The sequence below is a fragment of the Saccostrea cucullata genome, unplaced genomic scaffold (assembly GCF_032062105.1).
Source record: "Saccostrea cucullata isolate Sc308-1 unplaced genomic scaffold, CSIRO_AGI_Scuc_v1 ctg1369, whole genome shotgun sequence".
NCBI classification, from domain to species: Eukaryota; Metazoa; Mollusca; class Bivalvia; order Ostreida; family Ostreidae; genus Saccostrea; species Saccostrea cuccullata.
Genome location: NW_026930557.1, coordinates 87,395 through 102,273, shown reverse-complemented (window position 1 = coordinate 102,273; position 14,879 = coordinate 87,395). Strand labels below are relative to the sequence as shown.

The 14,879-nt window shown below is 34.6% G+C and overlaps 2 protein-coding genes across 2 annotated transcripts; one reads left to right on the top strand and one right to left on the bottom strand.

Moving 5' to 3' along the window:
* Nucleotides 1-1,291: 1,291 nt before the first annotated feature.
* Nucleotides 1,292-4,707, bottom strand: LOC134229046 (uncharacterized). Its single transcript, XM_062710750.1, has 3 exons — nucleotides 3,320-4,707; nucleotides 2,503-2,645; nucleotides 1,292-2,032 (listed from the first exon to the last, which is right to left on the bottom strand). Exons 1-3 carry the CDS (start codon nucleotides 4,623-4,625, stop codon nucleotides 1,364-1,366), a joined length of 2,118 nt encoding a protein of 705 aa, XP_062566734.1. The 5' UTR covers nucleotides 4,626-4,707; the 3' UTR covers nucleotides 1,292-1,363.
* Nucleotides 4,708-10,184: 5,477 nt separating this feature from the next.
* LOC134229045 (slit homolog 2 protein-like) lies at nucleotides 10,185-12,427 on the top strand. The gene has a single exon (XM_062710749.1). It carries the CDS (start codon nucleotides 10,213-10,215, stop codon nucleotides 12,028-12,030), a length of 1,818 nt encoding a protein of 605 aa, XP_062566733.1. The 5' UTR covers nucleotides 10,185-10,212; the 3' UTR covers nucleotides 12,031-12,427.
* Nucleotides 12,428-14,879: the final 2,452 nt, after the last annotated feature.

Sequence of the window (14,879 nt, the reverse complement as noted above, 5' to 3'; positions counted from 1 at the left end):
AATTTGATTTAGAGTATATCATGTCACAATGTTTTTGCAATAAAATTCGTTAAGCTTTCTGTAACATTTATTGTCTATACAATCATATTTTTAGCTCACCTCAACCTTTGATTTAGGTGATCATCTGATCAGAATGAATGCTTGCTATGTTATAGATCTTGTGCAAACTTAACAACAATCAAATTTCTTAGACTCGGAGCTTCTGTGCCTATTTCAGGTCAAAGGCAAATCTAAATTCCGCATTGTTAATTTAAATACAAGTAACATTAAGAAAGATGGGTGATTATGTAACTATGTATACCTCCTAGTAAAAAGAGCTCTGTATGAAACAAGTGCCTTTTGTTTACTATATAATAATTTATGTCTAGAAAATGCAGTTCATGGTGAAGGCTTAAGTTTCTTAAATGCAAGTTAAACTCCAAGGTAAGAGATAAAACAGTTGTATCCAAGGAGAGGATATACTTGTAAAATATGAAAGCCCACGGGCCAACTTGAATTGTCACAGAGAATAAACGCTTAAAACTAACACGAAATGCTCAAAAGTTATGGTTATCACTTCAGAATGGATTGTGCTGAGGCCTTTACTTATTTCACATGTGTATTTTTTATGATACAAGGCCTTCACTTATGCACCCTTAATTTTTACCCTTCAATAGTTTGACCGACTTCGGAAAACTTTATCCTTCATCATGTTTTGTGTTGTTGATGTTAAGGCTTTCATATTTTAAATGTGTATTTCTTTTCAAAAGACCTTTGCAAAATACCGATAGTTCCAATATTTTATTCTGGACTTCGGAGTTTGACTCAGAGGCTTCTTTAAAAGAAAACTTTAACATTGACCTTAACTTTTGAACAGTTTGTTCTAGGGCTTACATATTTATCAGGTACATGTATCTATTCCTTGTGACAAGACCTTCCTCGATCATGCACGATTAATATGTGCCTACTCTGAATACTGAGTACTTCACAATCCTCTCTGATCTCTTCTTTGGGAAAACAAAGAGGAACAGACGACAATTGTACAGACATCAGTTGCAAGTTAGTTGATCAGTGAGTGGAACTTGGACCCAACTTTAACTGGTACATGTACTCATATTGGTATATAATAAGATTAAGAATAAAGTACATACTTTTCTCAGTAATTATTCAGATTCTTCTTGGAACATCCCAAGGAAATCTTTCAATTTGATGAAAATAAATCTATGAGCTGACAATGTCTAGGACACATCTATAAACATTTTATTTTCACATAATCATGATGTGATCAAAAATTTAATACATTGAATAAAATATCTCATTTTGAAGAAATGTAGAAAATGTACGCACATTTGAGAAAAAGTTTTTGTTTGTACAAGTTACAATGCTACAAATTACTTTGAGGGAATTGGCAAGAGCTTGCCGAATGCAAGGATTGTGCAAACTGATACTGTGTGTAGCTGCAATGCGCAGTCATAGGTGTGACGGTGTCCATCCCTCCCCTGTGGTACAAAGAAGGGTGGGGCAGGGAGCTGGCCCAGTTAGGATCATGGGTGCTGAAAAACGAGGGGCGCTGTATCGGTGCCATATGAGCATGTGGAACAGGATTGTAACCGGAAGTGAAGTTTGGCAAAATGTCTGCCGTCGTCGAGGACAAATGTTCTGACATCTGGGTTCCAGTGGCATTGCTACTGGAAGCACTACACCCCATATCATTTGTTATGTTTTTATTTATCTTCGGTAGGTCATCATATGACGTCACGCTGGTTGACAGATTTTCATTGGTAAGATTGACGGGGTTTGGTGTGGCGATTTTATTTCTTTTACTCAGATTCGGAGACGTATCTTTTTCCTCATCACTGGCTCTTGAAAAAGATTCTCTTTTACGGCTTTTTTGAACGCATGTGTTCCATTTTTCTTCTTTTCGTATGTTTTTTGCAAGTTTATCAGTTACAACAGAAGTAATTTTGATTGGTTCCTCACCAGGCCTTGCGCGCGGGTTAAATTCTATGCCAAGTGTAAAATGCCTTGTGTCCTCGTATTCAGCGGTACATGGCTCCTTTTGAGTCATACTACTGTCAGAGCTCCTCTCAGCTGAAAAAGATTCAGTAAAGTTTTGAAGAGAAGTAAAATGTATCAAGACAAATAAACACAGCTTTAATAATTTAGAAACATGGGTATTAACACTCAACACTGTATGATCTTTTAAGGATACTTAACCAATATCCCATGGACAAAAAAACTTGCCATTTTACCCGAAAATTTCTTCAGAGGAAGTTTAAAAGATTTTCTCCCTCGACATTTTCATGAAAATATTTAACCCATTACATTGACTTTGGAGTGGCACGACCTTTTAAATGAAGAATTATGAATAGCTTAACTCAAGAATACTCAAGACAAGTCTATCCTGGAGAGGTAAAACATGTGCGAACATTATACAGATGGACACCTGGCCATGGGTGATCAGAAATATAGCCAGGAGGAACCATGAGACACCAAAAGAAAAGGTCATCATTCTACGAATGCCTTACGAATCTCTTCTTCTTCTTCTTCTTCATCAAGGCGATACTGGCGTAACCATGTAAGTAGGTTATTCACGTCTGATCGGTCAAGTGTCTGAATTACTGCATAGATCGCCTTCTTAGCTTTCTGTAAAGGTGTATGGTTACCTGAAACATGGATCTGAAAGTTAGCACCTGCACAGATTTACCCTTCCTTACCTGGATATTAGGAATGGTAGGAATATATCGTATATCTAGTCCACCTACATGTATTACCATCGTCCATATTGGGAAACTTCTCTTATCATTAAGACCCTTCTACTTTCCGATTCTCAAGTTATCAGCGATACAGCATATTGTCCCGTGTCTTTCCAAAAGTGATAAAGAAATGTAGACCTGGTATATAGGTTCATATGTGCTCACAAGCCTTTAATCCGTTACCGTATACTGATATACATGAATCTAAATATTGAATTAATTTTTGACTTTCATTAATTATAATGTACCCTACCGTCGTTAGATTAATAGCATTTAGGTATTCATTGCAATATGAAGCGATTAATGTATAATTATTGATATATAATTCCTAATTAAATCTGATTTAAATTCAATAGATTTTTTTTTTTTTTTTTTTTTTTTTTTTTTTTTTTTTTTTTTTTTGCAAAAACGTACATTTCATTACTTGGTAGACTTAAAATGGTAAATTTAAAATGAAAATCGTTTCATACTGTAATTCAATAATGCTTAGAAAACAGCAATGTAGCTGTTTTAGCGCAAAAATTATCATTTCATCATTGTGCACATCACCCATCATTGTGTGTGATTTTGTTTGGTATACGTACCCTTGCCTTCATTGCTGACAAGGGAGTCGCTGTCAGACTGTGAGAGAGGACTCGCCGAGGCAGACAGACACACGGAACGGGAGGCATCCTCCGCGTCATTGATCGTCTCCGTCAGACTGTTTTCCTCTGTGGACGCCTCCAGTAATTCAGCTTTAGGTTTGATGGGGGTGAAGTTTGGAACTGGTGTAATAGGCGTGTATGAATACGGAAGACGATCATTCGTGGACGGAATGGAGAAGTTGGCGGACAGGATGCTCTCAGTTGATCCATCGAGTGTAGTACGCGGAAGTCCAGTAATGCTGCGGATCATGCGCACTAAATCACTCAGTTTATTGACCCCCATAGCACATGTTCGATACCAGCATTGCATCGGAGTTGGGTTGATGGTTGTGATTCCCAGGTAGAAAGGAGAGTTCTCGTGCTGCATGCTAGGTGGTCTTTTTTGGGAGTAAAGTTTATAAATACTTATAGGGTCTCTGTCCTTTAGTTCGGGTCTGCTCCAGATACACAGTTTTACGGCAGCAGCTCTGTTTGCTTTATAACTCTGATTTGATGCTGACATTGGTTGATACACTAGGTACTCATTTCCTTTACCATCTGTCTTTAACCCTATGTCTCCCCACTGTAAATTCTTATGATCTATGGCTTTTCTTAGTCTGAAGTGAACTATGATGACGAAGCATAGAGTGTTAATGACCGACATCGGAGTGTGGGGCCCCATCTCTTGCTCGGAAAATAATTGGTGTATCCGATCGAAGCCCAGTTTGCCAACAGGCTCGTTTGGTTTCTTGATGCCTTTACCGATTTCCCTGAGTCGTTGTTGTTTGTACTTGAGCGCCTGCCTGGTGCCAACAAAAGCAGCATCTCTGGTGACGGATGAGACGTAGTTCTTCATTTTAAGGTAACGTTCAATGCTACACAGCATCCCGCGCAGACTCGCGGGCTCGTAGTCGTTCCCATCATGTTTCTTCACAATGGTAAAAAATGTCGACAAATATCGGTCGAGTTCGGCCGCTGGAACATCCTCTGGGTTTCTGTTTTCGTCGACCGAGCGTAAATAACTGATGACGATCCGTACATCTGTGTCTGTTTTTCTTTGAGTGTTTTTATTTTCCATATACAATCTGAATTTATCGTAATTTTCAAATCCCGGGTGGTCGGGTTTCCTGAATCTGAGGTCGGTGCTGCTGGAATTCTCCTCCTCGCTGTCTATCATCAGGGAATCCTCGCTGTCGGATACATCCGGGTCCTCAGAAACCGGGACTGGACCGGTGTGATTCTTCATGGTCACCAGACTGCTTGCCATCCTTAGATCTGGGAATATGAACGCTAAGGTTTGGCGACCGGTGCTATATATCAGTTATCACGCAGGAATACAATGATAATTGTCTAAAGTGGAACGGAAACATCGAGGAATATTATGCACTTGAAATAATCTATATATTGACTCAAGGGTTGTATGGAATAGATTATAGTACATCGGTATCTCACCGCTATCATGTAATGGGCAAAAAATTACGGCGTCTTAGAACATGGTTATCTAAGTTCTGCAGAAACTAGTTTTAAAAAAGACCTTGTTACTAGGACACTTTAGTTGAGGGTAAAAACTTGCAAAATATATAAATCCCTAAAAATATTAGTAACATTAAAATATTTCCTTAATAAAAGATTCAAATTATTTTCAATATCATATTAAGAGAAAGTTATTCCCAAAATTTAATTTTGATCTTAATTTCTGTTGTAAAACGGGCTTTTGGAGCTTTTGGTTTAAACGCAAAATATTGTAGATATGGAGACTAATATTGTAGATACATTGGTTTGGAGCAAAATGTTGTAAATTTATACATTTGAATGGAGCAAAATAATCTAGATACGTTTATAATGAGCAAAATGATGTTGATACATTTGAATGGAGCAAAATAATGCATTTATGTTTGAATGGAGCATAATACTAGTATTATACATAATAACGTTTGCTTGCAGCAAAATTATGTTGATTCGTTTGTATGAAGCAAAATATTAAAGAAACGTTTCTATGGAGGAAAATAATGTGAATACGTTTGTATGGCACAAAATAATGTGAATAAGTTTGTATGAAGCAAAATAGCATAGATACGTTTGTATGAAGCAAAAAATGTAGTTACGTTTCCATGGAGCAAAATAATGTAGATACGTTTGTATCAAGCAAAATAGTGTAGATACGTTTGTATGAAGCAAAATAGTGTAGATACGTTTTTATACAACAAAATAATTTAGATATGTTTGTATACAGCAAAATAATGTAGATACGTTTCTATGGAGCAAAATAATGTAGAAATGTTTGTATGAAGCAAAATAATGTAGATACGTTTGTAAGAAGCAAAATAGTACAGATACTTCTGTAAACAGGAAAATAATGTTGATATGTTTGTATGAGCAAAATGATGTAGATACGTTTGTATGGAGCAAAATAATATAGATACGTTTGTATGAAGCAGAATAATGTAGATATGTTTGTTTTTCAGCAAAATATTGTAGATTCGTCTGTATGGAGCAAAATAATGTATATACGTTTGTATGAAGCAAAATAATGTAAGTACGTTTGTATGAAGCAAAATTATGTAGTTACGTTTGTATGAAGCAAAATTATGTAGATATGCTTATATGGCACAAAATAGTATAGATACGTTTGAATGCAGCAAAATTATGCGATACGTTTGTATGTAGCAAAATAATGTAGATACAACTGTATGAAGCAAAGTAATGTAGATACGTTTGTATGGAGAAAAATAATATACTAGATACGTTTGTATGAAGTAAAATAGTGTAGATACGTTTGTAAAAAGCAAAATAGTGAATATACGTTTATAAAAAATTAATTTAGATATGTCTGTATACAGGAAAATGATATTGATATGTTTGTATGAGCAAAATAATGTAGATAGGTTTGTATGAAGCAAAATAATGTAGATACGTTTATAGGAAGCAGAATAATGTAAGTACGTTTGTATGAAGCAAAATTATGTAGTTACGTTTGTATGAAGCAAAATTATGTACATATGCTTATATGGCACAAAATAGTATAGATACGTTTGAATGCAGCAAAATTATGCGATACGTTTGTATGAAGCAAAATAATGTAGATACAACTGTATGAAGCAAAGTAATGTAGATACGTTTGTATGGAGAAAAATAATATACTAGATACGTTTGTATGAAGCAAAATAGTGTAGATACGTTTGTAAAAAGCAAAATAGTGAATATACGTTTATAATAAATTAATGTAGATATGTCTGTATACAGGAAAATGATATTGATATGTTTGTATGAGCAAAATAATGTAGATAGGTTTGTATGAAGCAAAATAATGTAGATACGTTTGTATGAAGCAGAATAATGTAGGTATGTTTTTCAGCAAAATAATGTAGATACGTTTGTATGGAGAAAAATAATGTACTAGATACGTTTGTATGAATTTACCATGAAGCAAAATAATGTAGATACGTTTGTATGAAGCAGAATAATGTAGATACGTTTGTATGAAGCAGAATAATGTAGATACGTTTGTTTTTCAGCAAAATAATGTACATAGAAAATAATGTGGATACGTTTGTATACAGTAAAATAATATAGATACGTTTGTATGGAGCAAAATAAAGTTGATACGTTTGGATGAAGCAGAATAATGTAGATACGTTTGTTTTTCAGCAAAATAATGTACATACGTTTGTATGGAGCAAAATAGTATAGATAAGTTTGTATGGAGCAAAATAGTATAAGTTTGTATGTAGCAAAATTATGCTTCAGTAGATACGTTTGTATGGAGGGAGAAGAGACTTTGTTAATAGATTGCTTTTTTCCCTTTTTCTTATTTTCTACTTTTAAAAATAAATTAAGTAATAGTCTTTTTTGGAATTTTTATGGAATTCAGAATATTTGTGAGTGTTATTTCAGCAGAATTTTATTACAAGAGACATACTTTTATTTTTTTTTTATTATGTTGATGAATATTTCAATGTTAACCTTTTACTGATTCTCCATGGAAAAGCTATGCAGGGAGAAGATGTGCATAGGATTTGCTGATGTGCATAGGAATGTTGGTTTCACTGGTATCACTGGGAGAAACCAGCAGTTTGTTGCGAGTATGGATCCATTTTGTTTGCACCTTAAAGTTTGTTAACTTTGCTCAGAATTTTCTTGCATTCATGATTTTGATATCTATACATACTTATAGCGAATTTAAACATAGTATATCAAAGACACGTTGTTGTTTGTCGATCTTGATGACCGTCCTCAAATTGCGTAATAAATGTAGAATTTTGGATTGACCTTTACAATGATATCATTTACTGAAGAAAACACTCATAACAAAATGATAAAGGTCCTTATACAATATCGAACCAAGATAATCATGATATCAAAAAAGACACTTGTAATAATAACGGTAGTGACGTGTATGTTGGTAAAACAACTTCTGTTCAAGTTCTTTTACTTCAATGGGTCCGTGTTATCTTGTAGCGATGGGACAATATCAGCAGACGTCTGCGACGCGTTTTGATAATTTGTATATTTTCGTCTCGTCTGTTCCGGTAGTAGTAGCATGCAGAGAAGAGGTGATAATGTCAGACCATGGTGCTTGAGAACATTGTTTTAGGTAACATGTGTAACGCCATGTTATCGCTTGTCCTACAGGTAAACTGTACTTGTAAAGGACTACAACACAATCACGTCTTTTGGGCGGGAAAATCACAACCTCTAACTTCCTAGTATAGTTTTTTTTGCAAATCATTACTCCAACTGCAGAACACGAGAGAGACTCTTTGGCTGAGAACGTAAAACCGCGGTAGATGCTCGAAAAAGGTCATTTAACCGTCTCTTGATGACAATACATGCCGAATTCAGATCTTTTAAATTTACAAGCAGTTGCTGAGGGGGAGGGGGGGTCTCAATATGAGCAAATATATTATAGGAGCTATAATGCTCGAAGGCATTTATGACCGGTCAATAGGGGATGCTTACTACTCCTAAGCACCTCATTCCATCTCTGGAGTTTCCAAGAGTCCGTGTATTCCTTTGAGGGTGTGGGAACCGTATTTTCTTTGATTTTCCGATTCCATTGCCATCATGTTATCTTTAAAATGATATTTTCTTTCCATGACCTATAGTGCTATTAGTAAATAAATGGCTGACAACTCTTAGATTAATTTTTATCCTCAATCTTCATCTTCCCTTACTTCTGCAACAAAATACATTTATCACCTGCATACCGAGTTTATATATCTCGGTTGATTCGATACGCAAGAGCATGCATGCTCTACGTATGAACAATTTAAAAAAAGGCTAAATTATTGACAAAAAAATTGATGAATCAAGAATATCAGCAGTCTCGTTTAAATCCATCATTTGTAAGTTCTTTGGTCGATACATTGACCTTTTCATCAAATACAATTTATCAGTAAATATCTGACTTTATTACATTTTTACCCGTGAAATACTATGATTTATTCATTGAATAAAAATGATATCCTGTCACAGTGTGAAAGGATATCAAAATGATATCCTGTCACAGTGTGACGAATATCAGAAGGGCGGGAAAACTTTCGATTTCCCTTCCCATAACGAAGATTGCTGTAAAAAAAATCTTCCTTGACCTAATATAAGATAGATGAAAATAAATAAACCATTCTGACAGCGAATAAAACTGTCAAAATTACCAAAAATATGTTGCTAAATCCATGTTTACAGTGTTTTCACCTCACTTAGCTATGACGTCTCAACCACTCAACTATGACGTCACGAGCCTATGACTGTATATTACAAAAAGACAGAGACATAGGAAAAATCAAAGAATTTTTTTAAAAAATGTAATAAACAGAAAATTCAATGTTTTGTAGTTGAATATGGAATTTATTTCACTCGTGAGACAGGATTTTTTGATATTTTCACTCGTGCTTCGCACTCGTGAAAATATCAAAAATCCTGTCCCACTCGTGAAATAAATTCCATATTCAACGACAAAACATTGAATATCCTCTATGAAGTTTTTCATATACCAATTCTTAGTTCATTATTTATACACTGAATTGACGACGGATTTTCCCGTTATTTTCCGATCATGACAAGAAGAACACGGCGGATGTGACCGGTCGGCAGGGGATGCTCACTTCTTCATGGCACCTGATCCAACCTCTGATGTGTTGGAGGTCCGTGTTAGCTCCGCTCCTATTTTGTATGTTTTATGGACATTTGATCTTGAATATTGTTCGTTATCTTCATATTTCATGAAATAAGATACAAAATAGGCGGCGGGACATGCGTTACCAGGAACACTAGTTTTCGTGCTCTTGATACTGAGTATTTGAACCGAAACTTCATCAGTTCATTTAAAATACATGCCTCTTTAATAATATTATTGGTGATTATTTGTGAGAATATTTTTTTAAACTGATATTTAAACAAATGTATGAAGTGCTGAAAATAATCATGAGTTTTTGCTTCCTGCGTTATACGAGATGACTATCTATCTTGATCTCAATTTCTGGCCAATCAGAAGTTATTTTAAAATGAAGTCTTCAACATGTTCCAGCACAGTGAATGATGATTATAATTTACGACATCCCTATTGTAAAGAATTGTTTCAAAGCCACCATGCTCGTACATTCAAAAGATGAAATTTGATTCTAGAAAGGTGTGATATGTGGTGATAAAGATGCTTATCCGTACAGTCATGTCTGTAGATTATCGATATATTTAACAATAGCAGAGCTTTAAATAAAATAATTGGACGAATCGGTTAGAGGAAGTCTTTCCCAAGTATAAAGTTTATGTTTTCATTTAAACGAATGTCCACAAGAGAGAGAGAAAGAGAGAGAAGAGTAGAGAGAAACTGGCTTGTGTGAAGCTTCTTTTATACAATGAACGTTTTAAAAGTGACGGTCATCATTCATATTGTTTCATTTGTTTTTGGTGTAAATGAATTTCACAGCTGGAAATCTGAATCTGGACTGGAAAAGCCCAACTTGCTCTGTACGAATTCCTGTCTCCCCCGAGAGGCTGACGATTACGACCGATGCTGCGCCTGCGAGGGAAAACCTATCTGGCAGCTCGATCCAAGTATTAGTTATCTGCCCTTGTTTGTAGAGTACGTGAATACGTTTGGAAGATCGAATATCGTTGGAAATGACTCTTCTTCCTTTTATTGGCTGGTCCATGAAAATGAAAGAATGGGCAGGCTACCAGACAACTTGTGTGAATTTAACAACACACTGGTCACTCTGAAGCTCAAAGGAAACAGAATACAAAGTATTGAAGGAATTAACTGTTTGAATGTTCTGGACATTTTAGATTTAAGTGAAAATCCCATTTCATCTATAACAAATGAAACTTTCTCTGGTATGCCTAACTTGCGTGTTCTTCTTCTAGTCAATACGAACATAAAGACTGTAGGACCAAACACTTTCATGAAGGCTGGTACAGAAATTTTTTTCACGGATTTATCAAACAATAATTTCGAATCTTATGACGTATCCAATGTTTATTTTAAGCGTAGGGCCTTCTGTAACATTACAATGGCTAGCTGTAATATAACCTTTGCAAAAGCAGAAGGTATCTTACAACCAGGGGTGCAATATGGTGGCGGTGAGGTGGTTCTAAACAACTCTACCCTGAATCAACACCCCTTCCAGCTACTGTTCGGATCTAGCATCGAGTCGCTTCGAAATATAAACCAGTACGAACTAATTGGCAAAATGACGTATGAGAAACTTGACATCCCTTGCGATTGTAATTTTGGAGCGCTATTGTTCGGAGATATCGAGGTGTTTAAAAGATTTTATTACTTACCAATTGACGGTCTGTATACTTGTTCATCACCTGAGCATCTGAAGAATTTAAATGTTTTAAATGTATTTAATGATTCGTCGTTGTTAGACATGTTTGTATGTCACAAACAAAATTTTTGTCCGTCTGTCTGTACGTGTATAGAGCAACCTAGTAGATATCGGATGATCGTGGACTGTTCGAATCAAAATCTTACAAGTCTTCCAACGTATCTTCCTGAAACTATTTACAACATAGAACTGAACTGCAGCAACAACGCGATTACAGAAGTAATGCCAGTTAACTATCTCAGGAAACTCAGTGTCTTAGACTTATCCGGGAACCAGGTCACGGAGATATCTGACACAGTTCTTTCCAGGCTAGGAAATCTGGAAAGCCTATACCTCACGGACCACGGTCTACCAAAGCTCACGCGAGGATTTGCAGACATTGATGCTAGTAAGGTCTGGTTTGGACGAAACAGTGTGTCATGTACGTGTCAGGAAAAATGGATCAAAGCATGGAGATTAGGGTCAAAGGTCAATAGTTCAAATCCTCTACTGTGTCGAACAGATTCACATGGTATTCTTCGTGCTGAGATAACGTTTGACAATTGTATAGAAAAAGAATTCGACAGAACTTTTTTCACTCTGCTTCTTATTCCTGCTACAGCTTTAGTCGCCATATTTATAGCCAGAGTATTAAGGTTTGATGCCATCATGCTAAAAAGTCTTTTCACAAAAAGTAAAAACGTACATTATTCCTATGATGTTTATGTTCTTTTTGACGATACAAATTCAGATATTATTAAGTACGTGCTTGAGATCTTTAGATATCTTCAACACAATGGGTTCGAGTGTTTTGTTCCACCAATTCATGGAGACTACGCGGATGTTCGGGATGTGCAACTTTGAGAATATGAAGAAAAGCCGCTCAGTATTAGTGATCTTGTCAAAGCCCAAAGATGGTGACGACATAAATGAAGTGCTTTTTGGTATGAAACACGCATGGTCTCTCTTCTCCAGCAAAGAAATTGAAAATATTATTGCAGTTGTCTTTGAAGGAAGACTTGCATACCAGAAGAAACGCTTTCCGTTTTTAGGCGCTTTAAACCGATTTAATCGTGTTTTCAAAGTTACAAGCCGGAAGTACAGGGTCCATCAAAAACTTACAGAGGTACTTCCGGTACCCCGCCGTATTTAATTAAGCAGACAATATATATTTTTTAAAATCTTTTTTAAAAAATCATTTTTAAGGGTTCATTAAATTGCTTATGCTATAATGATGATATGTTAATAAAGAAACCATTTAAGGGGACTGCTTCTTGATCAATACATATAAAGAAATAACCAACACATAAAGTTATGCATCTCCATCCTTACATGATGTCATAGGCCATTATTGTTTCCTGTTTTCTCTGAAGTCGAAGATATTAATTTGGATCTGTCTGTCCGTCTTTTTGGGTGTATGTCGTTTTATCTGCCTGTAATACTATCGTTTCCGAACGCTATTCTCAAAAGTCCTTTTGCAATGGCATTTTTTCGCATTTCCAAAATAATTTTAAGGATTTAGATGTATAACAGGGCACTTCCGGTAAAAATGACGGCGTTTGCCGATGATTGCCGATGTCGTAACACTGTTTCTGTCTAAGAGTTATCGACCGTTTAAACAAGCAAAAAATCTTCGTCAACACGGCTTGATAGACGCTGGCATTATTCATGCCATCAGATGAGAAAAATATACTTAACAGAGGAAAGAACAAATGTTAGATTGATAGAAAACCATGATATAGTAGTTTTGTTAGACAAATTGCTGCATAAACAATCTTTTTCAAAGTACAATACATACTTGGGTTTTTCCATGTTCTAAAAATAGCACATCTTTCGATGTGTAGAGAAAACGAGGTAATTTTTTTTTATTTCTTTAAACTATGTAATATTTTAACAGATTTTCTTTATTTCTAGTCGTTTTTCAGTAAACATAGTAAAGAAACACATGGAAGTGTGCATCTATAATCATGTTAATTCACTAAACTAGACCGCGGTTACAGCTATATAGATCGGTACATGCACATTGTCATTTGTTTGCAAAAAAAAAAATTCCCTGAGTTTTCTCTGATGTAAAAAAACATATTCTGGACATAACATATGTTTTTTGTTGTATAACTACATGACTGTATACTAAGGTTGTGTTTCCAAAATGAAAAAAAAAATCTTCCAGGTTCTAAATTAAAGGTTTATAAAATACCCGTAACAGAGAGGAAATTAATAAAATAAAATTTAAAAAAAAAGAACAAAACTTTAAGGACTAAATAATTTCTACTATTATTTAAAAAAAGAAGAAAAAATAGGGAAAACACATTTTGGTTTTTTAATCTAGGCCACACCAATAAAATTTTTTGTTCGTCGGACCCGCGCGCTGGTACTTAAACAAAACTATAAAAATAATATTAATTTAAAATTTCCGCACCATAGGAATTCTGTGCTGTTTTCTGTTGCATTTCCGCTCTATCTATCGTACTTTTTATCTACTTACTCTGCAAATCAGAAAAAATATAATTTTTCCGCTCAATTTTTTTCATGCCCCGTCTAAAAAAATTGCCTACTAAAAAGTAATAATATTATTATTTAACCGCTAGCCCGCTCGTACTTTTTTCATCAAAAGTCCGACGAACAAGAAGTTAAATTGGTGTGGCCCTAGGTATTTATTTCATAGAGAAAAAAAATAGATGGGGAGGGGGGTATCATAATAAATATTTATATTAAATTGATTTCATTTTCATGATTTTTGCAATTCTCTGTACATATGAGGAAAAAATACCATACTTTTTTAAACTAATATAAGAACAAGATTACATGTACATTTTTTTTTCATCTCCCAGAATTGTTCTTGTACAAGTGTATAAATATGTTGTTTTTTTTTTCAAGGTTAAAAGGTCAAGGACATTGTTAAAAATGTCATGAGGCTTATTTATTTATGTTGTTTTATACACTTATCAATATATAAGTATGGCATAATCATACTAATAGTGTTGAGAATGAAAAGTTATATTTGTGTGTCAGCAAACGGATACTAAAATTGGGGGAAGGGGTAGTAAATGCTTAATTATAAAATATCCTGGTAAAAAATATTTTATGTATTTTATTTTTGTACAACATTGATTAGAGTCATTTTCTATCAAAGAAATTTTTAGCCCACTCTTTTCTTTTTTTAATTAAAAAAATTTAAAAATTAATTGTTTTTATAAGAAATACACACTTAGCATTGATTAACGTATTTTAATCTGGAAATTTTATTAATTAATTGTAACTTTTGAAGAAAAAGTCTTTTATTGTGAAGCGTCTGTGTTATTTTTGTTCATCTAAAGTAAAATTTAAGTCTGAAAATGAGTTTATTTCACAGAATTCCTTTATTTTTTCACTGTTTAAAACAGCGGGGGTATGATACTGAAAATTCTACTTTTATCAGATATGTCTGGACAAAACTTTATGTAACTTTGGAATTAAAGCCTCAAAACACTAAAGATAAGGAAATATAAAGTAAAATTTCATTCTTCAACAATGCTTGTTATACATCTAATACCTTAATTTGATTTTGGGGTAAAAAGTTCAAAGGTCAAGAGTAGTCAAGATAAGAATTCAAAGTGACACTGTTTGTTTCCTGAAGATATTTTCAGAGAGCATTTGAGAGTTTCACAACTTTTCATCTCACTTCACAACTCTTTATGTCTGTAAAAGACCACTATTGAATCTGAGATGATGGG

Excerpts from the sequence above, each read along its gene's own strand:
- LOC134229046 (XM_062710750.1), bottom strand. The coding sequence starts at position 4,625 with ATGGCAAGCAGTCTGGTGACCATGAAGAATCACACCGGTCCAGTCCCG. Across the intron at positions 2,646-3,319 it reads TGTCAGCAATGAAGGCAAGG|GTAACCATACACCTTTACAG; the intron begins GTACGTATACCA and ends TCCATGTTTCAG. Across the intron at positions 2,033-2,502 it reads AAGAAGAAGAGATTCGTAAG|CCATGTACCGCTGAATACGA; the intron begins GCATTCGTAGAA and ends ACTCAAAAGGAG.
- LOC134229045 (XM_062710749.1), top strand. The coding sequence starts at position 10,213 with ATGAACGTTTTAAAAGTGACGGTCATCATTCATATTGTTTCATTTGTT.